The sequence below is a fragment of the Ostrea edulis genome, chromosome 8, assembly GCF_947568905.1.
Source record: "Ostrea edulis chromosome 8, xbOstEdul1.1, whole genome shotgun sequence".
Lineage (NCBI taxonomy): Eukaryota > Metazoa > Mollusca > Bivalvia > Ostreida > Ostreidae > Ostrea > Ostrea edulis.
In genome coordinates this window covers 34,937,902-34,963,656 of record NC_079171.1, presented here as the reverse complement: position 1 = coordinate 34,963,656, position 25,755 = coordinate 34,937,902, and the positions used below count along the sequence as shown (strand labels likewise).

The window sequence follows — 25,755 nt, the reverse complement described above, 5'->3', positions numbered from 1 at the left end:
AGATTTGATGCGGCGAGGCGATTAGATACAATTAGATACTGTATACGCCTTATTTCAACACACCTTTTGATCGAAACTTTAACTAAAATATATTTCTATTACACCAAAGAATCATTTCTTGTACCTGGTCGTACAGACCCGGTTGGGATTTAAAGGAAGATGAAGTGTGTGGTATATTGGTACTTCATGGTATTCCTTGTCTACGAAGTTACAGCGTTCTGTAAGTCCTCTACTTACTCATTGCATATGTATATATGGGTGTAGATATGGTATAGTTCTGGGAATGCAACCCTGATTAAATGTGGTATTACATTATAGAACAATTGTAATTCAATCGTCATGATTATTTGATTATTTTGATCGGATTACTGTAGAAATATATATATATCTTGCTAGGCGGTGGGTGTCGTACGTCGCTGGTTCGACCCCGGGCTGGGGCGAAAATTTCCAGTACCTAGTTGTGATTATTTAGTGCTTTATATATTAATTAATTGATTTTCACATGTATCGTTTAGATCCTAGGGGTAAACGTAAGGTTGGGTGTTATAATTGTTTGTTTGTGCTTTATATTAAATATTCTATACAATTGCATCGAGAGATCCACTCTCCTTATAAAATATCTTAAACACTGAATGACACAGCGACTGTGTGGGATTGCATCAGTGTGTATAAGTAGCGCTTTAGGAGCACAACAAAGCTTCCTTTTTTTAGGGAAGTCGTTGTGGCCGAGTGGACTTACGCACTGGTTTGACAATCTTGCTAGGCGGTGGGTGCCGTACGTCGCTGGTTCGACCCCGGGCTGGGGCGAAAATTTTCAGTACCTAGTTGTGATTATTTAGTGCTTTATATATATATATTTATATATATATATATATATATATATATTGATCATGATTTTATGTAACTTGGGAGTTTTGTCTGAGAATGTATTTGGGATCATTATACTCAAGCTATTTACTTTCGCACTCAAAGAGACAATTCAACTATATTGGTTTCCTTTCTAAAGTGGTTACTTAGTTTTTGTTATATATTTCACTTTATTCGTTTCCTTCTTTACTCATACATTACTTTCTTTCAAAATAGTTTAAATAGAATTTTGAATCATGCATATATGTGTCGTCATATCATCTTAATTGATTATCTTTATATTTATCTCTTTTATTCTATAACCAAAACTGTAGTTGTCTTCTGATATTTTGGTCACCTGATTCACTCAAGAGACCTATTCCTTTATATATACGTATGTTAACAAATGCGTCTGTTAAACTTCTAACTATCATTTCAATTCTTTTCAAAATGGATATACAGCATATTCAGAATAAAGGAGCAATTGTTTTTAAAAGTCCATGACACCTGTACCCCGCGGCCTTTGGAGCGGGGCAAAATTGTTGATTCCATTATCCCCAAAGTGGAGAGTCTGACTGCAAAACAGTGTTCAATTCGGCATATAGTGTTTATGTGATAAATTCGTGATAAAACATGTTTACCCCTTTATCCAGTGGATATGACTGATACGATGCTGTTCGCATTCCACATTATGTATTCCTACACTGCGTGAGATAATGTGCGTAGGAACTGTATTAAGGTTGACATAATTCCAAAAAAAGTAAGAATTGAAGGAAATGGCACAGATGTTGTATAATCATTCAAAATTTGAAAACAATGAATGTATATGTGAAGTAACAAGTTAAGATCGAGGGAACAGACCGGTCATTTTCATTATCTAGCCTAGTTATCGTGTCGAAAATTAAAACAATTCACAGCTACAACCGCTGCTCATGTTTTGAATTTAGTATAGGGGGACTAATAGTCCACCAGCAGAGGCCCCCGGCCCAGGGGTCATAATGTAAATCTTATACGGTACCAATTTTGATGCACCGGATGCGCATTTCGACAAATAATGTATCTTCTTTGATGCTCAACCGAAATGTTTGAAATCCGAAATATCAATGAAATTTTAGAGCTATTATAGGGAAAAACAATGTAAAACGTCCCTATATATATATATATATATATATTCACATTTAAAAATGATATTTCATGAATTAAACACTTTGACAGTCACTGTTCATTTCATCTATGCAATTTCAATGGTCTGTTAGGATAAAACATGCAATGAAATAATTTCCCATGGTTTGTGGTTGAATATGATTATAATCCAACTCATTGTGGGCTTTTTATCCCCTCGCCAAGGCTCGAAGGATAGAAAATTAACACACAGCTCGTTGAACTATACCATATCTATCAACAAACCATGAGAAATTCTATATAAACAACAGTTTTAGTGCTGTTGAAACTAAATGGAAAATTGTAAATTTAATTAAACTTAGCTGATACTGTATAATAACTAAACTAAATGTATAATGAGGACAAGCAGAAAAAATGTACCAAATTGTTAACCTCACAATCCTTGTTTTTTCTTACTCTAAGGCGATTCTCAAATAAGCATATGGTGTTATAGTAATATATATTATGGATATTTTTTTCATTAGTATGATCACTTTCGGGGATGCTTTTAAAATGATACATCTTGTCTTATACTGCTGTTGAAAATTAGAATTTACAAGGGATATGTAGAACAGGGAATTTCCCTATCCATTTTGCTAGTGATACACCAAACTAATACTTTGGTGTCCGATAAAGCCTACGAGTCCCATGTTAGTATAAAATGACAATCTACTTAATCACCATTAATATATATATATATATATATATATATATATATATATATATATTGATAATAATTCCTATTCAAATTTTACAACAAAATTGTTTACAAACAAACTAGTTAAATATTAATTTATTTTTGTTTTATTCATAGTATCGTAATTTTGTACACACTTTAACTTTTGAATGGTACATTTGGAGAAGAACACAAGCTTTTAAACGTTGCTTGCACGGTTATACAACTACAGATGTGTTATTTAGATATCCAAAATATTTAAAGGTAAAAATATTTAAAAGAACTGCATACCATTGAAACTTGCACAATTCATACAAACTATTTTCTTTCATTTAAGAAATAACGATTTCCCCCAAATGTTGGAAGTTTTTAGTGTAATGATCGAACGCTTGTTACAGGAGTTTCAACAGTCTCGTTTAGAGTCAGCCTTTCGCAAATTATATGGTCGTTATAATGAACTAATTACCAATAGAATCTGTCATTGGGTAAAATGCTGTCTGACATGTTTAATACCAATCAAGGTCGTTTTATACACTGGCTTTGACTAGGATTGATTGTATCTTGCTTAACGTCTCTCTCGCGACATCCGTTTTTAAGGTCAGCTCCGATGACCCGTGACATTCACATTGGATTCCGAGCGTTTGGTGATGGAACTATCACTACCTGTTTTAACGACTTAGGTATGTCACCGTCGGGATTCGTAAACCTAAACCTAGCCCATAAGGATCACAACGTATCTGGAAACGAATCCACAGAGAGGTGCATTAACACCAACATGACTAACATGATCTTGTTGTTCTGGATAAAACCAAAGTCATAGATCACGGTATGATATGAAGATATTGTCATAAGAAATCTACATACATAATATGAAAGCTCTATCTAAGATAATTCTGAAAATATTGAATATGTCATACTGTCATAAAACAAAGTACGTCAAGCTCCAAGGTCAAGGTGTCAAATATTTTAGTTTATTAAGGTTTTGCCATAAAGAATTTATATACAAAATGTAAAAGTTCTAAATAGTTCTGGAAATATAACTAGGTCAAAGGTCATAATATGAAATAAAACTTGTGGCCATAACAAATCTATACACAAAATATCAAATATCGACCTTAAATAGTTCAAGAGATATTGAACGAGTCAGAAATCTAAAGAACACATCCAAATCCAAGGTCAAGTCCTTAAGCCAAACTTCACGAAAAGAAAACAAACCCTATAAAATAGAAATATGAAAACGCTATCCAATATAGTTCAGAAGATATTGAATATTTCAGGTTTTTATTCCATAAAACCCCAATGTCTCGTCATAAAGGATCAATACACAAAATATGAAAGCCCCATCTAAAATAGTTCTGGTTATATGAAATAGTATGACGTTTTCTTTTCATGTAGGCCAAACTTCAATTTCAAGGTCACTAGTATTGATATGAAATCACATGTGTTTGGTTTTTAGGCTTACCAATCAATAGACATAAGGACATTTCCTATTTGTTCAAATATCTGATCCAGAATATACGAAGTACTGTCGTGTATATTGAATGTTAATCAAATACATGTACGAGTTATCTACAGATGTACAAAGGTCAAGGCTATAAATAAACGAGTTGTATCGGCAGCCATCATGTATTCAGTAATACACCACAGCAGGTGTAGAACTAAATTACGAATAAAAGCAAGTTTGGTTTAAGAAGGCTATGTACACGGATCAGTTCAAACTTTCAGTGGCGGATTTAAAGGGGGCGCTGTCATGTATATTGAATGTTAATCAAATACATGTACGAGTTATCTACAGATGTACAAAGGTCAAGGCTATAAATAAACTAGTTGTATCGACAGCCATCTTGTGTTCAGTAATACACCACAAAGACTTAATTAATCTTAGGTGGAATGACTTAACTATATTAGGTGGCAGGGGACAGTTTCTTTGGTTCGGAAACATGTGGATGGGGGTATACATGAAAGACAGATTATGACAGACTAATGAAAAATCATATTCCCCTTTTATGTCAATACTTGTACTTCATATTGGTGTAGTTAATAAATTATGACCCTAAATTACATGTAATCTGTACATAATGGTGCTGGTGCACAAAACATGCTCAGAACAGGTGCCCTTTCTTGCTTTGATTTTCTCTCATTTGGGCTAATCCGCACCACCCCAACATCATCACAGTACCAAACATGGGGATTTAGACACTGTGCACAATCAAGAACCCTATATGATCTTCTTTAAAATCTACCATTCATATGAGGCCATACACCTTCCCTCTCAGCTACAAACCTTTTGCTGGACCATGCATGTTTTCACCGGAATTTCTGCAGCAACTGACCGCGTGTCTTAGTTTCGTATTTCCACCCACCTATATGCTAGGAATCATTGTGACACCTACATGTTGTATATCAACATTTTTATTAAGCACTCAGCTACATTTGACATGCATCCTAAAATTATTGGATACATTTTTTCACATGTAATATCTCTTCAAATATGGGTAATTTCCATTTTTTTTTATAAAAAGTTGACCAGGCCCTTAGTGTGAAACTGTCCCCTGCTACCTTACGATTATAGATAGTAAAGTTTACTTGTACTTGGAGAAATTCTATATTAAATGTGCGTTAAGAATGAATGATTTATAAATAATAATAAAAACTATTAACTAGTAACAAGACCCCATAGGCCTAGGCCTTATCGGTCACCTAAATACTAGTGAAAAGTATCACTACTTCCAAGGGCTATAGAATCTAGAAAAAAATCCTGTTCTGAATACCTAATCTAAATTCTAATGTTCAGCAACAGTATAAAACAAGATGTGTTCTTAAAACTTCACTGCCTTCAAAAGTACATACACTGATGAAAGTCTTTACATTATATATATATATATACAAATCACTAAAATGACCAACGACACGAACAACGAGATTGTCAAATTTTCGGGACGTTCCGTCCCTTCTTCAGGACAAACGAAAACAATTACATAATGTGGTCAATATCAACAGAGCATAATAACAACAACTACATATAAATACATCTAGCACTACAACTACACTAATCTACAAACGTATTTACAACGCAGACTACATGTTGTTTGGTCTTTAGACTTGCCAATCAATGTTAAAAGTGGAGCGAATTAGGACATGCCTTATTCGTCCAAAGAGCTGATCCAAAATGTCCGAAAAGAAAAACAATAAACTTAATTAATTAAAAGTGGAACGAGTTAACCCAATTACGTTGACAAATAGTAAAGCTAACTCGTACCCAGAGAGATTCTATTTTAACCGTGCATAATTTATAAAAGATAATAGTAAGTAACAAATACAAAAAAAAATAAAAAAAATAAAAAATAAATGAAAATAAGCTATGTAAACGAAGTAAGAGATGAACAAAGTTTGAGAGAAAGATAATGAAAACTACAAGTTTGAATAAGATAACAAAATGGACCAACTCCAAACAAAAACAAAGAATAGGCAGCCCAGGAAATTGAATCAACATCAGACATTCCCGTACTGATCATGTCTAGGGTAGATGTGTAAGAAAAACATAGAATCACGGAAACTGATAAATGGGTTTTACATGTGAACCGATTGCTGGGTTGTGTAATTCACCATTTATATATTTTATACCGTATAAAACAAAATTGATTGATTGATTGTATCTTGCTTAACGTCTCGTTCGAGAATTTTTCACTCATATAGAGACGTATAAAACAAGCTATGTTCTTAAAACTTAAGTACATACTCTGATGAAAGTTTTTACATAATATGTATATTAATAACATTAAAAGATATGACTAAGAACTAAGTTCGTTTGGTATCGTATTTGGCCCCCTGAATTATTCAAAAATGAAGTACATGTTGAATCAAACTTCTACATTACAAAATACTGACGGAGATACACTTGTCTCAAAAATAAAACGAAACTTTGAAAATGTGTCACATTTCTACTACATTGACGTAGCCAAAATACGTACGGAACACAAATTTCCGGAAAATTTCATAAAATTTAACCACTTTTAAAAAGATATTTGAATAGGTCCGCATAACATCACCACTTTAAAATTTTCACACATAAAACATTTATGTGTAAACATTTCACATGCAAAAAATTACGATGGTGATATTGTGCGGACCATACTTATTTCTTATTTTACGTTCATATTTTTAGCGTTTTTACAACATGAAAATACACGTCATGTTTATGGATGTTGTTATATATGTGTTGTTACATAAGTTTACTTATATTTTGATTGCAAAAGAAAATACTCGTCTAACACCGCATCAAATGATAAAATTCCTAACATCAATCTAAAGGGGCAATGTCACGATACGATATTTACATGTCTTCCGTTGTGTTGTGTATTATATTAATCATGCCATCTTACTTCCGTCCCAGTAACTAAGCGACATGTACACTGGTTTGGAATATTTTGATATCAATTACTTTTAATCAATGGAAATTGCATTATATGAAACATTTTGCCGAATACAAAATGCTACTATTTCTTATTAATCTATATAGCTAAATGCATGGCAGAGCACGAGGCCGATTTATACATGTATTTCGGTATATAGACGTCACTTCTCAAAAGTGATAGACGTCACTTAATTCTGAAAAGTGACGTCACAATGGGTTGATAGATCATTTAGTCAACTTACATACTACGTTACCTCAGCCGGTAGTGTAATGGAAACGACCAATATTAAGATATTAAGTAAACAAAGATAATTTTTTTTTAAATTTAAAGTAGAGATATTTCAATATAATTCTTATCTACTTTTTTATTTAAAGGATATCAATAGCATTGAACATTACAGTGCATATGCCGTCGTGCGATACGACTATACATAGGCCTAAGTCTATATCTGCAGCATTTGTATTGTTATTATTTTCCAATTACCCCAGTATTCGTAACGTGTTACCCTTTCGTGAATGTAAGTATATTAGCTATTTTATTATGGACACGTAGGATTGTTTTTTCAAGGGGGAGCCGGAGAAGTTGACTTCACTTTGTCTAAAAATAATACTTGTAAAATTGAAACAAAAAGCCAACATGGTCTTCAAAATCCTAATTTGTGTGTGTGGGGGGGGGGGGGGGTGGATTTGGGTTGACATACATCATATGTATTTTCATTAAATATAATATTGATTAAACTTTACGTTTTCCCTAACTTCTAGTTCTTCATTCCAGGGGGTAAGTGGGGTTGCTCCCTTCTATACATGAATTCAATTCATAATTTCTATTAGTACTACTTCGAAACTGCATTCTTACCATTCACTATTACTTTTTAAAAAGTGGCCTGGGGAAGTCACCAAATATATCTTTACTACAAATATATATATTGTTAAGAAAGCACACCCCCCCCCCCCCCCCCCATTCTATATGCCTGTCATGCATCGCTTTGTATTATTCACGGATAAATATTATAAAGTTATTTTCTGTTATATACGTACATTCGTAACAAATTAATTTTGTATAAACGCACATGATTACTAATGAAATATTTTTCAAACAGCACATTCAAGTAGGCAGCATAAATGTTTACGTTTTGTGAAACGGTTGATTCATCAGGACATGGATTTCAACATCGTCGGAAACCCACGGTGGAGAGAGGAACGAAGCGTAATCAACCGTGGGTTTCCGACGATGGGATTTCAAGGTTTTATTTCATTCCCACAAGCATTCACTACTACCATAAAGGGGAGGGAGGGTGCAGGGTAAATCAAAATTCATGTTAGAATTATGGAAACACTACATTGTCAAAATAAAGTGGGGGCAAGTTCTGTTGCTAAATTCCTGTAATATTTTTTTGTGGAATCTAATGTGGCAATATACTGGGCACTGGGACATGTGTTCTATGTCATGGTCCTTTTGAAAGATACATAATACCACTGGTTATTTTCATCATCAAAAAGTGGAACAGTTGTTAAAGTAGTACGTAGAACACGATTTTCACGCACATGTAGACCTCTACAGTCTGCCCATCCATCCACCGTTGACATGACATTTATATTGGCGTGTGCAAAAGACATCGCATTTCTAAATCATGCGCGGATCTAAAGTGGGTCACCGGAACACCACCCCTGGAATATGAAGTTATTAAATCCGTGCGCTAAGTAATGAGGACAGAACCAGATCACAATATTAATATCATGAAATCATCTGTACAAAACTAGAACATTGTTTAATATTCTTTCATTTTCAATTTACGTAATTACCGGTGATTAATTTTCTTTATAGTCATTTTTCATTATATATATACTGCCGTAAAATGGCTGAAATAATGTCAATACGATGTAAAACATTAAAACAATTTATACTCTACATGTAGGATTCAAAGCATAGATTATAATTTAAACCTTTCACTTAAGTTAATGACAACAAACTGCTGGATAATACAAACCTTTGACTGACGGTATTATATATGGTAGTGAATTGTCATAAAAGAATTTACTTTTGTACAATTTAAACTGTCACTACTTCACTCATCATTAGAAACTGACCGAACAGGACTAAATCAAGCTTGTAGCAAGAAGGGGGGGGGGGGGGGGCTGCCTTAAGGTACGATCCTCTCCCATGCGGACTTCGGACGCGGTATGAGACGATAATACTGATTTATAATTCAAACTGTTTCAATTGCGTAAATACCAATGCATTGAAAGATGTGTTGTATATAAAGAAGTATTTATGATTTTTTTTTAAATAGATACACGTGCATATGCTAAAATCTTGAATCTTAAAATCCCGCAAGATTATTTTTAGTTATATTCTTTTCATTGTGGTAGTGTTGAATACGTGTTCTGTACATTCTCAATCCCAATGTCATGTGTGGGTTTTTTTCATTCCAAAACATTTTAATATTTCTTCTCACATTACTTTGAATGAATTTCATGTTCTTTTCACTGTATCCAATGTGGCATCGTTTAGTGTCTCCGCTGAGCTGAATACACCTTTAGTGTTCTTGGGGGGGGGGGGGGGGGGGGGGGGGGGGTTGAACATGGTGTGTATATAAACATAAGTATAGTTTCATGTACCCAATCACCATGCATACAACTGATATTCATTTAATTCATATTTAAACAATGCAATTTAATCCAAATGTAAAGACACAAACATGTGCTGAATGATAAAATTAATTGAATATGGGTTACTCTACAATTACTAAATACCGTTACACAAATCGTCATTCAAATCGTAGCACCCGTCACGTTGAATCATTTACAATTCATGAAAACTTTCGGAGTGAGTGAATTAAACTTTTCAAATAATAATCACAGTACACTGATACGGCACGCTATGTAATAACGAGACGGTCCCGGAATCGGCCTAAAAAGGTACAGTCACCGCAATCGGTTGCAAAGCGTTGCACGAATGACGACGCTATGTACCAAAAATTATTGTTACGCTGTGCATACCTTCGCCATTTATGCCACTGTATGTAACATACCCTCTCGTTATTACATACCGTGCCGTACCAGTGCACTTTTATTTTTGCCAAAATAATAAGACATGTAGCTTTCTTGTTCATGACGTCGCATAACGTAACGTCAAAATGGCACAACTTTATCGTAAACTATACTGTATTAACGTATGTATTATATGAAAATAAAGCTTCTTACGGACATATGATAGTCATTTTATAAAAACATATACCTTATTAAAGAACTTTGAGGGATATCTTTTAATTTGAACACGGGGCCGAATTTGGCCCCAAACGTACCCATCCTAGAGTTGAGACCCTGGGTTGTGAATTTCACCACTTTCGTATCTTATACAGTATTAGCAAACTGAAAGAAATCCTTCAAATCATTATTATAATTTTGACGCCACCCTTAAACCAAATCCTTGCCCCTAGGATCATGCAATTTACAATTTTGATAAAGCACTACCTACTCCTAAATATCCATTTAGTTTCAATTTAGTATCAACAGCACTAAAGAAGATGTTTTTTAAATGGTATACACATAAACACTATATAGTAAGTTTCGTCCCGACCTGGGGTCTGAACCCCTACCCCGGATATTATGAAATTCACAATTTTGATAGAGGCCTTCCACACCAGGTAAGATGTTGCCATATATCAAGTTATCGGTAAAGTCGTGATTTCCTCATGATCAATTGTGAAATGCACAGGGAAGATGTTGAAACATATTAAAAGATGTTAATTTAATTTGTTTAGTTTTCACGATCGGTCAAACCATCCTAATGGCAAGGTCGTTCAGTCCGCAAATATAAAGCTGCATTTCGACTCTGGAGCACCATGTAATCTAATATTTCACACATAATAGTAAATACCCTTCTCCTAGTGATTGTGATTCGTTAGTTTGAGCTTAGCGGTCTCGGTAACTCAGTCGTAAATGTAGAGAGTTTGCTTCGTTACGGAAGGTAGTGTTTGAGACGCGCTCGTGCCGTAGCCGCGTCAAACCTGAGATGTAAATGAATGTAGTGATTGCCCCTTTGCCAAACACTCGACACTGGCGTTGGACGTTAAACACCCCTCAGAACTACTGCCCTATTTGTGATACTTCACCTTCAGATGGTGACGTCTCAATGTGAGTACAAAATACCTCGACGAGACGTAAAACAACCAATCAGCAACCATCGTCAAAGTATTGATGTAAAATACCTGTCGAGTATGCTTTCGCGAAGCCCTTCCTATTTAGGAGTGATAGTTGTGGGTCTTTGGGATGGGACATCAAAGACGAGGTCTCGTGTCGCGGGAACTCTCACTACTATGGCCCTGAACGTAATGAAAAAGTGTAAGTTGGTGTCACAACTAGCGACCGGTTTTGAAAAGCATGTGCTTATCAACAACTATCAAATTACATATATTACATATATTTTGATATTCTGAAGAAAAGTACTGATGTATACCTTTTTGATTACATTACTGTAGACAACATAGCACTCGGGAGGAACGTTACTGTCTACTTCTACAATCCCTTCCGTACCTTTAGCACGACGAACTTAACGGATGGAAGTAACACAACGTGTGAGAGTTTGGAAGGGCGGCAAATTTCCTTCCGGATCGATCTTGGAAAGGCATACAGCATAAAATCGTCAGTGCTTACATTCAAAGGTAAGCCGATTTATTTCCAATTTATGCTGGAATCAAAACACAAACTGTATATCTTATTAATCCCTAATAACTATATGTATATATCTGAGTCACTAAGGCTAAATTATCTGCATCTGTTGTACGTCTGGAGATCCGGGTAAGAATAGGTCCTCAGTACCCCTTACTCGTCGTAAGAGGCGACTAATGGGGCGGTCCTTCGGATGAGACCGTTAAAACCGAGGCCCCGTGTCACAGCAGATGTGGCACAATAAAGACCCCTCCCTGCTTAATGGTCATTAGCGCCGCACATAGTCCTAAATGTTGAAACCCTTCACCGACATTGGTGGCGTCTCGATATAAGTGAAATATTCTCGAGAGGGACGTTAAACAATATTCAAACATTCAATCAATATGAGCTCAACATTTTGCCCTTTCCTTGATAACCACCAATCCTTCCACTCTTACGCACATGTTCCCTTTTTCATTTTCGCATTGTTATAAAGATCGGTTTCTGAATTACAATGCAAAGACAGAAGACTGAACGGTGAACGCAAACTGGTGAACTGGGATCGTATGATGGATACACGGAAAAGGCACGGTAAGCGAACGGAGACATGACGAAGGAGAGCGCCTCAGGGACTGTAAAATGACGGCGGTTTATCCATTATATTGGCAACAGTGATTATGCAATGTGAATATAACGAACAGTGAGCAATCTCATAACTCCTATCAGCAATACAAAATAGATAGTTGGGCGAACACGGACCCCTGGATACACCAGAGGTGGGATCAGGTGCCTAGGAGGAGTAAGCATCCCCTGTTGACCGGTCACACCCGCCGTGAACCCTATATCTTGATCAGGTAAACGGAGTTATCCGCAGTCAAAATCAGTGTGCCAATAACGGCTTAACAATCGGTATGAAACACGTCAGACAGTATTTGACCCAATGATAGGTTGTATTGGCAAAGTAGATCGTTATAACGACCATGGAATTTGCGAAATGCTGCCTTTAAATAATCAAGACTGTTGAAACCCATGTACCATCAACTATTTTGTCAGTAGCTTGCCTCGATTTAAAAACTGACTATATGCAGAACAAGCTCTTGCATATCGAATCAGTTGAGAGTATAAGACTATCCTATGAGTAACCATGAAAAACAAGGTGATTCCAACCGAGGGTTGCAAAAAAGCTGTAAAACCCGAGGCTTTTAAAAAAGCTGTAAAACCCGAGGCTTTGCCGAGGGTTTTACCGCTTTTTTGCAACCCCGAGGGTGGAATCACCTTATTATTTCATGGCAACTCATAAGAGAATATTTTTCTCTCATATTTCTAAAAGTTTTCCGTGTTCCTTGTGCCTAGCGGCGCCATTTTGAGAATTTTCAAATTATTTTTTCGCTGTACCTTAAAAATAACACCAGAATGGAATTCTACGACCTTCATTTTGGCAACTACGATGCTGACAAAAAATCGGCCGACGAGTGTATAATTGAATTATATTAAACTTATTCCTCTTTGAATATGTACACCATAATAAATCAATAATCGGGGTGATGTGTGACGTCACTCGGCAGTCCATCGGCGCAAAACATTTTGACAGACCTAATCAGAATCTGAATCCACAACTACATTGACATTGATATTAATTGAGCAGTTATTTAAAGACGAGTGTGTGAAGAGAGATGTTGATGGCTATGGGCATGGATATACTTTCGTTTTCCACACGTGCAAGGACTCAAGTATCATGGACATTGGAGGCACTTGTTTCACCTGAGACACATATAGGGACAGTAGACATTGGTATAGTGAATGTGGAGGTAGGCCTAGAACTAGTAGACCGTGTGGGCTGGGTTTCTGTGAACTGGCATAATGCACCGGATGACATAGATGTACTTCACAGCATTTTCGATATGAGGGATTTTTTTGTGACTATTGTTGAGTGCGGTAGTTGTAAAAGGAATGCGTATTTTTGTCAAATTTTGTGTCCGGTCACATAAACCTGGAGATTATCAGGGACATTACAATCTGTCATTTTTGTACAAGAGCTTTGTGGACGGTAGTGTTCGTCAATCGAGGTAAGTTGCAGGCTAGTTGTGTATTGATTATTACGTCATGAGATATGGAAGATAAACGTCACGTGATATGAAAAATAGAAATATCTGTATCTTACATGCGTATATATGAGATATATGTATATATACCCCATATGCAGGTGACAATGGAATATTGAATTGAATTACTTCACTTTGGTACAATATAGCAATATCTTACTATATGTAAAAATGTCTACCAAACCTGTAGTTGGATTTGTTACTGAGGAATCAGGGAGGGTACTGACTAAATCCCGGTCTTCAGTCTTGGTCCCATGACTAAAGTCCTGGTCCCATGACTAAAACCCGGTCTTCGGTCCCGGTCCTAGATTTTTTATTCGATAAAAGCAGAATATTTGAGCCCCATTTCTCGTTAATTTAGATATTAACCTTATGCCTGCATTCTGATAGTTGATTGGTCATATTATTCTCTTCTTTCGTGAAATAGGATGTGAACACTCCGAGACTGGTGGGACCGACAAATAGAAACAGTGCTAAAAGCCGGTCCTGGTCTCGACATTTTCCTCAATGGTCGTTTTAATCTACCTTTTCATAAAAAATAAGGATGTGATACTCAATGACATCCCTTTGTATACAGATGTTTCTGATTGAATGTGTGTGTGTATTATTCCATTTCTCCTTTTTTATGTCAGATACTTTGCATTCTTTCCTAAATGAACGCGTTACATATACATTTTCATAGTAATCAAAGTTATAGTTAATCAAATGTGGATTCTAAAGAATTTTTAGTAAACTTGAAATCGCAAAATTTTTCCTAAACTAATAACATTAAAACCTATGACTTTTCAACACTATACACAACCATTCCTCACGATAAATTAAAGACTAGACTTTTTGACATCATTGACAGTTGCTTCTTCAACAAAAACGGAAAACGGAATATTCACATCTAGTGATCAGTCATTCTAAAACTTACTTTGTTAACCACCACTCTGATTCCACGCACAAGTACTCTGAAGTTGAAATAAAAAATATGCTAGAGTTCCCCATTGACAATATTTTCGTGGTCTTTGGTGATCAGGTCTTCCAACAGTCTGTTGGAATTCCCATGGGCAGGAATTGTGCTTTGTTAGCTGACCTGCTTGTATATTCATATGAAGCAGAATTCATTCAAACACTTCTACACGAGAAGAAAAAATCTCTCGCTGTGGCCTTCAATTCGACATTTAGATATATCGATGACGTTTTGTCTATTAACAATAATAGCTTTCATTCATATGTCGATTTGATATATCCCTGTGAGCTCGAAGTAAAGGACACCACAGAGTCGTCCACTTCTGCTTCATACTTGGATATTTTATTGAAAGTAGACATTAACGACAAACTGACAACTCAACTGTATGACAAACGAGATGATTTCAACTTCCCCATCGTCAACTTCCCATATTTATGTAGCAATATTCCATTATCACCTGCATATGGTGTTTATATATCTCAATTGATTCGATATGCAAGAGCTTGTTCTGCGTATAGTAAGTTTTTAAATCGAGGTAAGCTACTGACAAACAAGTTGATGGTACAGGGATTTCAACAGTCTCGATTGAAGTCAGCATTTCGCAAATTCTATGGGCGTTATAACGATCTACTTCGTCAATACAACCTCACATTGGGTCAAATGCTGTCTGACGTGTTTCATACCGATTGTTAAGCCGTTCTTGGCACACTGATTTTGACTGCGGATAACTCCGTTTACCTGATCATGATATGGGGCTCACGGCGGGTGTGACCGGTCAACAGGGGATGCTTACTCCTCCTAGGGACCTGATCCCACCTATGGTATGTTTGTCCAACTATCTATTTTGTATTGCTTGTAGGAGTTATGAGATTGATCACTGTTCGTTATCTTCACCTTGCATTTTCATAGGGATGTAGATGAGAAATAATATATAAGTACAAAAATGTACTTATCCTGGTGTATTTCTTTGTTATTTACTGTTGCATATAGTTGTTTTATTTTTAATAATTCATTGTTTTCATACAGGTCAAACGCCTGACCACACGGTTGATAAAACAATTGAATGTTGGTGTATTCTGAACCCGGTCTCTGTTCATGTATATATACGATATCATTAAGTACAAACGTTGAAGAAAGTATCTTCCTGATTGTAGTGGTTTTCTTGATACATTTGTATAAACTTATCAAATGTTTTGATTATAAAATGGACTGTTTTCATCCCGGAATGGCCTCCAGGTCACGCAGGCGAATGTGATAGGCATTTCCTCTTGAACGTAGGTCATTTGTAAACAATGTGAATATAGATATAAAACTACTTTGTAAATATAAAACGTCTGATTTAAAGTTAGGGAATTCCGATAGAAATTGACGTAGAGTGTCAGTAGTATAACACGACTAAACAGGGAGGTCAAATGAGTGCAGTTTTGAGTACGGTCGATAGTGCAAGTGTCAGTGAATCCAGCTGGCCGGGTGCCAAGTGCGGTCGAGCTAGAGCGGCAGGTGTCGGCCAAGCTGACCGGATGCAAAGTGCGGTCGATAGTGCAGGTGTCAGCGAGTCAGGTTGGCTGGATGTCAAGTGCGGTCGAGTTAGACCATTATGGTGACGTCATCAATGCAGGAAATAAAGAACTACATGTTATTTTCCTAAGTTTTACCAGTGTTTTAAAAAATGATAAAAGTATTAGTTAAAGTTTACACTTTATTTTATTAAATAAACAATTAAAATTGAAAACGTTTACACAAGTCTTGTCACAATTTTACACAGTTAAGGTCGATTAATAGCGGGGCGGAGCAGGTGTCAAGTGTAGGCCAGGCGTCAGTTGTAAGCCATGTATAAGTTGAAGATGTCAGGTGGAGATCAGGTGTCAAGTGTAGGCGTGCCAAGCTGTCCTAGTGGGAAAGTGCGCTCGAGCTAGAGGGTTATAAAACCGCGATACAGACGCCACGTTGTCACTTTGCAGCATAATGCAGGATTTAGAGAGAAACATAAGGGAGCAACAATTGCGATATTTGCTACGACATATCCAGTTACAGAGAGCGCGTGGATTACAACTCCACAGACAGAATAGGGAGCTACGGAGAATTTTAGAGCAGGGTCGCAAAACAAAAGTACAAAACCAGCAACCAAGAATGTTAGTGTGGGAATACTATCGCATTCAACTGCATGAAAGGTGAATATAACGAACAGTGATCAATCTCACAATCCTATAAGCAATACAAAATATAAAGTTGGGCAAACACTGACCCCTGGATATACCAGAGGTGGAACCACGTGCCTAGGATGAGTAAGCATCTCCAGTCGAACAGTCACACCCACCGTGAGTTCTATATCTTGATCAGGTAAACGGAGTTATCCGTAGTCAAAATAAGTGTACCAAGAACGGCCTAACAATTGGTATGAAGCAAGTCAGACAGCATTTGACCCAATGATAGGTTGTATTGGCAAACTAGATTGTCATAACGACCATATAATATGCGAAATGCTGACTTTAAACGAAACTGTTGGAACACCTGCACCATCAACTTATTTGTCAATATCCTTGTTCGACTTAAAACTGACCATAATCTGAAGAATCTCTTGCGTATCGAATCAGTTGAGAGATATAAACACCATGTGCAAGTGATAACGGAATATTGCTACATAAATATGGGAAGTTGACGATAGAGAAACTGAAATCATCCAGTTTGTCATAAAGTTTAGTTGTTAGTTTGCCGTTAATATCTACCTCCGTTATTAAGGTCATATCTGAAAGACTCGTGATTCTCACTTCTAAATGCTGAACTTTTGACGAAATACTTCTTCCCCCTGTCAGTGTGCTCCACTGTCAGGAGGGACAAGTATTCTGTCGCAATGTCCACTTCATCGCTTCGCAACTCAATAATGTTAGCTTAAAGTAGTTTCACCCTCCTGTGACGTCATAAGATTTTGAGAAATCGATGATTTATTTGGAGTTAAGAATGGTATTACTATATATTTTGTTGGAGTCTTTTCCAATGGTTATTGTAAAAACCTTATTAAACATAACATATATCAAAAGTCTAAGTTGTATATAGATATTCAATAGTGTGTTTCCAAATATCAAATTCAAGGGCACTAACTCTTTTTTCATTGAATCTTTAATTGAGTTTGTTATGTGATATATTTTCTTTATTTTATACAGAAATCTTAAATAGCTTTGTAAAGAAAGAGGTTCATGATTTTTTTTATTAATACCATTATATCGTTTTAACAAGTAAAAAAAAAAGAAATTGTTAATGCTGTTAAAGCTAAATGGCCATTTTCTGATGTTTATATTTGATTTTGTATATGTATGTATCGCATCTTAAAAATGTGATGATCTATATTATATTTAAGAATTTCTTAGTTTTGACTCTAATGAATCGAATTACATACACATTTCAAACTTTTATCAGATGATAATACGAGTATTGAGTTACCTTAAGGCATAATAGTAGCCCCCTTTTAATTATGGACTACAAAATTTACTAGGGCGTCTCCATTTCCTTGAATATTTCATGAGATCTTTTGAATATTTTGATAATGATTATAATGGTATATTTATTGATTGAATATTGTTTAATTCCCCTCTCGAGATTATTTCACTCATGTGGAGACCTCATCACTGCCGGTGACGGGCTACAAAATTTTGGCATATGCTCGGCGCGTCAGATTTTGATGATATGAAAATATGCATTTAAATACACACTTTTGAATAAAATTCATAGATAGTTTAACATCTTCATACAAAAAATATCAGTGTGTATGACTTTGTGTCGTTTTAAAATACCAGGGAAACACCCACATGGGAAAGAAATTGGTCCCCTTCCAATCTAACCTCAAATCACCGCTTTGTGCCTTCTGTTGTATATATACATATTATGCCCTCCACCTTCTGAATTTTGGTTGTAAATGCACTATATCAATTATATCGAATGGAAGATCCCCCACTTGGATATAATGTTCTTTTTAGGTTATTATTCAGGGAATACAACATTGCAATATCACGATGACTCGAACGATTGGCCTCATTACGTTTACAAGACATTTGTCACAGAGATTCCACAAAGAGTGGAGTTTGATGTTCAACGGACTGGAAAACTCATCGTCTATGATTTCCGGAAACACATGACAGATGCTTTAGAATTTGAGTTTTGCGAGATTGGCATATATGGTAAGTCATTTATAGGCGAGGAAATGTTAAAGAATATTATGGTTTCCTTTATATTTACATTTTCTCTAGTTTTCAGTTTAATACATCTTTCGTTTCATTAATCAAAAACAAAATGATATACTTCTAGCAATTAACAACAGCGCTGATTTATCATTCTACAAACAAGATATATTTGAACATTAGTATAAATGTATTGAACAATTGACAGTTCTATTTATAGTACGTTCCAAACTTTCTACTGATAGCTAGAAATATGATATTTCTAAATTCATTTAGGTTGTGAAACTGATCACTTTGGAAGCGACTGTCAGCAATGTATCAAGAACGACAACTGTGAAGTATGTGACGTAAACAACGGGGAATGTTATGTCTGCAAAGAGGGTTATACGGGACCAAACTGTAGCATGAGTATATACATCGATTTCTTCATGTAAAACGGTAGAATTAAATGTCTGTAGATTCCTTATAATCTTATTTCAACAAGCATGTCATTTAGAATATAATGTTAATATACGACATCGGGATGTGAATCATGGGATGTAGTAAATAAGAGGGGAGTCTCCACGGAAGTGGTTATACGTGACCAAACTGTACCACGGGTAAATAATTCAATGTCTTAGTTGTTTTTTTTTTTTAGGAATTTAGCTTAAAGGTGGAATTATAGAAAGCTAGATTTTCCGTCATCTTACATCGGAATGCATTTTCTGTAAACTTTAATTGTATGAAGCAGACATGGAGAATATCAAGTTACGACATTACAGATAAGTGATGAACTGCACGTATCATTATATTTGTAGGTACCGATAATGTAGCTCTACATAAATCCACAGAATTGTATTCCAATGATGAATATCGTGTTTTCTTGCCTTCCTATCTACTGGTGGATGGAGACACCACACAGCCAAGCTGTATTGATTTCAAGTCTTATCTGAATGGAACGATATTTACTTTCAACGTTTATCTTGGGGATGTATACAACGTCAATGGTGTACGGCTTTATTTTACCTATGAAGGTACAGTGCTACATCTTTGTCTTAAAGGGGGTCTATTTGGGACAGTTCCTTTCTCTTTAAATCTAATGCTCATACAGTATTAGTACTTGATGACCTGAAAAGTTAAAAGTTAAAGAGAAAGGACTTAGTCAGTTGTAGAACTGTAGCTCACTAGAAGGAACGGGGTGAACCAAAGGAACACAGTGAACCAAAGATATACTGATACAAATTAAGGTAGATCTATACTCGACCCTCAATGGACTCAATCATGAAAACATGGCTTTATAAGATATATACATATTCCAGTAACAGACATATATTGAAAAATATATATGTTAACATGCTATTTTTAAAGGTATTCCTTTTCAAAAGTGAGCACCCCATCCATAAAAAAAATAAAAATAAATCAGCATTAACGATAATAGACTTTTCCTTTATTTTTCTGAATAATAATTATTTTTCCCGGGCTGATTGATATATTGAATGAATATTGTTTAACGTCCTTCTCGAGAATATTTCACTCATATGAAGACGTCACCATTGCCGGTGCAGAGCTGTAAAATTTAGGCCTAAGCTCGACGCTTATGGCCATTGAGCAGGGAGGGATCTTTATCGTGCCACACCTGCTGTGACACAGGGCCTCGGTTTCTGCGGTCTCATCCGAAGGACCGCCCAATTTAATAGCCTCTTACGACAAGCAAGGGGGTACTGAGGACCTATTATAACCCGGATTCACATGGAACATAGACTATATACCCTTTACTTGAAGGGACATTGACACGGTTGAGCTGAATATTTTATTTTTCCATTTTTATTGTTTATAGTGCTTAACTAACGTATTTCTAATGGTCAATGACAATTTGAACATCAATTTTTGAGCTACAAGTGAGATAGAACACTCACAATTCCTAGTTACGTAAACAAAGTTCGTGCCATGTTTTTCTTTACATATACATTGTAGACTGCTTTAGAGGAAATAACATGTTTAATACAAAATATTCAATGATTGATTGATTGATGTTTTGCGCTACACTCAACAATTTTTCAGTTATCTGGTAGCGCCCAGTTGTTTATTTGTGGAAGAGAGAACCCAGATACAAAGCAGATTTTTCAATTTACACATCTCGGCCTCCGTGACCGAGTGGTTAGAGCATCGCGCTCAAAATCACACGGCCTCTCACCTCTGGTCCGCGCGTATTTGAATTCCGCTAGCGCCGGTAAGTGAGAAAGTTTCCCAGTTTACTTTCGGAAGGTCGGTGTTATCTTCCCAGGTACATTGTATCTGGGTTCTCTCTTCCACCAATAGAAACTGGGCGCCACCAGATAACTGGAAAAAAATGTGGAGTGTGGCGGAAAACATCAATTAATCGATCAAACCCATATCTATGTAGCAATATTCCATTATGACCTGCATATGGATTTTATAGCTCTCAACTGATTCGATACGCAAGACGTATCAATGCTCAATATATATGTTGACCAGCTATTTGTTTTAATTGTTATTCCTTTTCAAAAGTGAGCACCCCATCCATGAAAAAATCAGCATTAATGAAAATGGTTCAAGCACAGTATTCCGACGGTCCAATAGTCCAACGGCCCGATAGTCCGACATGTTGACCATCACCAAAAAATTTAATTAATAGAGTTAAAATGTATTCATGTCAGGCATTATTTTATGTAAATTACCAGAAATCGCCAAAATCGACAAGTCTTGATTATAAATCAGACAATCAATTTCTGACCAAAATCATTTAAGTTTGAACTTACGGCGGCGTAGAAAGGCCATATAAAGATATATTATTCGTTTGGATGAATTAGCTATTTGTTCCAACGAAATAGAAAATCGATCGGACAAATTAGCAATTTGTTCGGAGAATTAGCTATTGTTCGGACAAATTAGTAATTTGTTAGGACGAAATAGAAATTCGTTCGGACAAATTAGCAATTTGTTCGGTCGAATTAGCTATTTCTTCGGACAAATTAGTAATTCGTTCGGACGAATTAGCAATTTGTTCGGACGAAATAGAAATTCGTTCGAACGAATAAGTAAATTTCTTCGGGCAAATTAGTAATTTGTTCGGACGAGTTAGGAATTTGTTCGGACGAATTTGTTATTAGCTATAAGACAACGCCAATGCCGTAGTCAAACATTGTAAAGTGGTGGTAGGGGATCACACAACTTAAATTGGGGCACATGCTAAAATCAGATTCAATTCCAAAAATTTCGATTTAAACATCATGATCTACATAATTACCCCAACCCCTGAAATAACAAGCTAAATGGTGGGAATCCCTACACCCTGCTCAGTCTTCAAAGTTTGAAGTAGGCCTCAAGCTCCCCCCCCCCCCCCCCCTGATATATACATGAACTATTTCTGACATATTGTAGATTTAAGTTTGTTCAAATCATGGCCCCTGGGGGTAGGATGGGGCCACAAGGGAGACCAAAGTTTTAGATACAAATAGATAGGAAACATCTTTAAAAATCTTTTTCTGAAGAACCACTGAGCCAGAAAAGCTGATATTTGCATGAAAGCTTTCTGACATAGTGCAGATTCAAGTTTGTTCAAATCATGGCTCCCGGGAGTGGGATGGGGCCACAAGGGGGATCAAAGGTTTACATACAAATATATAGGAAAAAACTTTAAAAATATTCTTCTTAAAAACCACTGAGCCAGAAAAGCTGAGATTTACATGAAGGCTTCCTGACATAATGCAGATTCAAGTTTGTTCAAATCATTGCCCCCGGGGTTGGATGGGGACACACTAGGAGATCAAAGTTTACATACAAATATATAGAGAACACCGTTAAGAATCTTTTCTCAAGAACCACTGAGCCAGAAAAGCTGATATTTACCTGAAAGCTTTCTGACATAGTGTAGATTCAGGTTTGTTCAAATCATGGCCCCGGGGGATAGGATGGGGCCACAATAGGGGATCAAAGTTTTACATACAAATATATAGGAAAAGTCTTTAAAAAATTTCGTTTCAAGAACCATTGAGCCAGAAAAGCTGATATTTACATGAAAGCTTTTTATGCTTCCGAGATCGAAGATCGGGGGCCATATTGTTTTTGTTCTGTTTGTAATTCTGTCTTTCTGCAATTCTGTCATTCTGTCTGAAACGTTAACCTTGCTAATAACTATGAAACAGTAAGTGATAGAGCTTTGATATTTCATATGAACATTTTTTGTGGCAAGACCTTTCCGTGGGTATTAACATGTTTGTCCCTGTGCCCTTGACCTTGGAGTTTGACATACTTTTTGAAAATTTTAACCTTGCCTTTAACTTTTGAACATTAAGTGATAGAGCTTTGATGTTTCACATGGTTATTCCTTGTGACGATATTTTTCTGTTGGTCCTAAACCTTTTGACCTTGACATTTGACCTACTTTAAAAAAAATTGACATTGGTCATAACTTCTAAATGGTAAATATTAGAGCTTTCATATTGCACATGAACATTTCTTGTGACAAGATCTTTCTACTGGTACCAAGATATTTGTCTTTGTGACCTTTGTCATCTTCGGAATTGGCTATTATCGGGGACATTTGTGTTTCACAAACACATCTTGTTGCCATAGTGCAGATTCAAGTTTTTTCAAATCATGGCCCCCGGGGGTAGGATAGGGCCACAAGGGGGGATCAAAGTTTTACATACAAATTTATAGGGAAAATCTTCTTTTCAAGAACAACTGAGCCAGAAAAACTGATATTTACATGAAATCTTTCTGACATAATGTAGATTCAAGTTGGCAAAAATCATGGCCTCCAGGGGTAGGTTGGAGCCATAATAAGGAGTAAGGTTTTACATGCAAATATATATGGAAAGTCTTGAGATATGGACCAAAGTGACTCAGGTGAACGATGTGGCCCATGGGCCTCTTTATTTATTTGGCCTTTCTAGGCCGCCTTCCGAACTAAATCAGAGAAACCCGGTATTGATGGAAATTAAAACTGATAACTGAGGAAGTACAGGCAAACTATGTAGTAAATGACCCTTACCATTGCAGAGAAATTCAACCAACTTTTTACACGGACGGACAAACATCATCAAGCTTAAAACCAGATTGCTTTGAAATCTGGCCAAAACACTTTTAAAAAATAATTATTGCCTTTCAATGTTATGTTTAAATCTCTCCGTGTCTTACTCCCTGACATGATAAATTTCTTACATCATTTTGAGATTGAACTGACTAGGTCTTTGTGTATGAATATGAATTTAGTAGTCTATGAAACTATTATCAAGATACAGAGGCAAATGCTAGTTTGGTAGATGATGAAAGACTGCTACAGGTGTTGTAAGTTTTAATCTGTATAATCAATCAAAACAAAATGAATGTTACAATGAGCTGTCGCGTACAGAAAGTAAAATTAAAAAGAAAAACGTGTGCACATTAATGGTGTAATTTGGCAAAAATAACAGTAATTCATACATTCATAATACTCGCAATAACAATCTTTGTTGGCAAAAAAAGGAGATAAAAGAAAAGATAACCCTAAAAGCAAACAAAGGAAAAACAGAGCCCCAGTGTCGTTATCCAGGTGATTCAAAACCTTATAAGAAGTGACTTAATTGTAGAAGTTGTTACGATAAGGTTTGAAATATGCCCCAATTAACAAAATATTATAAATGAAGTATATTATGCTGGTAAATATCCCCTCTAAAACAAATTGGAATAAAACTCAAAATATCACTAAATAATCGATTGAGATTGTAAATTACAGTACCATGACATTTTTTAAAATGGCGTCCGTAACGAAGACATTAGTTTATATCAAAGTTATTTGTAGGAAATGCAGCAGAGAAACAACATGTTCATTCCATTCCTAGTAAATTTTTAATGTTTATAGCATAAATATTAAGATAATGTCAGTTAATTCTGTAAATATTTGTATGTTTGTAAGACTTTCATTGACCCCCCTTTTCGGTTTTCCGATGTAGGACATCATTCTCCCCACTATTACCAGACCCAACTTATCAGAATGCCTGTTACTCAAACACATGCCTGTGGTATAATCTGATGTTTGAAACATAGGAGTAATGCTGTTTTAAAACAACTTTCGATTTCTCAGATTTTTTAGTAAAAATGAAAATTATAATTTTTTGCAATATAATTAACATACCAGTGACTAAAAAATTGATCAAACATGTAACATTATACAAATATTGCTGGATTTTTTTTAGGTCAATACAGTGATTAAGCCGCCTGAGTAGTACAATATTCACCGAACGCAAATGACGAGGTGAATACTATACTTCAAAGATGACTAAATCATCGTATTGACCAAAACACCCAGCAACATTCATTTTATTTTATGATTTAATGATTAAATACAAATTCATTAAGTTATCCATGCCATCTTACTTGTTGACATTTACTTCAATAATAAAGGCCAGGTTAAATTAAACATTAACGGTTGTATTATCTTTAAAATCTATTTTAGGTGCGATGTTGAAAAAAAATCATTAAATGTCAGGCACGTAGGCTTGACTTTTAAAAGGTGGGAGGGCATAAAAGGAAAGAAAATTGACAACTTACCTAAAGAAATCTTGAATTAGCAACCCTCCCTCGAAAGAGAAGAGAATTCCCTAAACTCTAAATTTTATTGCGGAACGTTAGGTTCCATTAATTTTTTTTGGGGGGGGGGGGGTGTTTAACCAACCATTCAATTCATCCGATATTAAAATTAAAAAATTACGCTTTTAAAAAAGTGTAGGGAGGGGGCAGGTATCCTGCAGTCCCACCACCCCCACCCCGATTCTATGTGCTTGAAAGTTATGTGT

The 25,755-nt window shown here is 35.8% G+C and overlaps 1 protein-coding gene across 1 annotated transcript in view; it reads left to right on the top strand.

Annotated features, from left to right (window-relative positions):
- Window positions 1-25,755, top strand: part of LOC125662467 (uncharacterized) — a 49,616-nt gene continuing 23,861 nt past the window's right edge. Inside the window, exons 1-5 of the mRNA XM_056147405.1 lie at window positions 1-220; window positions 11,579-11,761; window positions 18,776-18,976; window positions 19,253-19,384; window positions 19,774-19,989. Of these exons, the coding sequence (XP_056003380.1) occupies window positions 160-220; window positions 11,579-11,761; window positions 18,776-18,976; window positions 19,253-19,384; window positions 19,774-19,989 (793 nt within the window). The 5' untranslated portion in view covers window positions 1-159. The remainder of the gene's footprint in view (window positions 221-11,578; window positions 11,762-18,775; window positions 18,977-19,252; window positions 19,385-19,773; window positions 19,990-25,755) is intronic.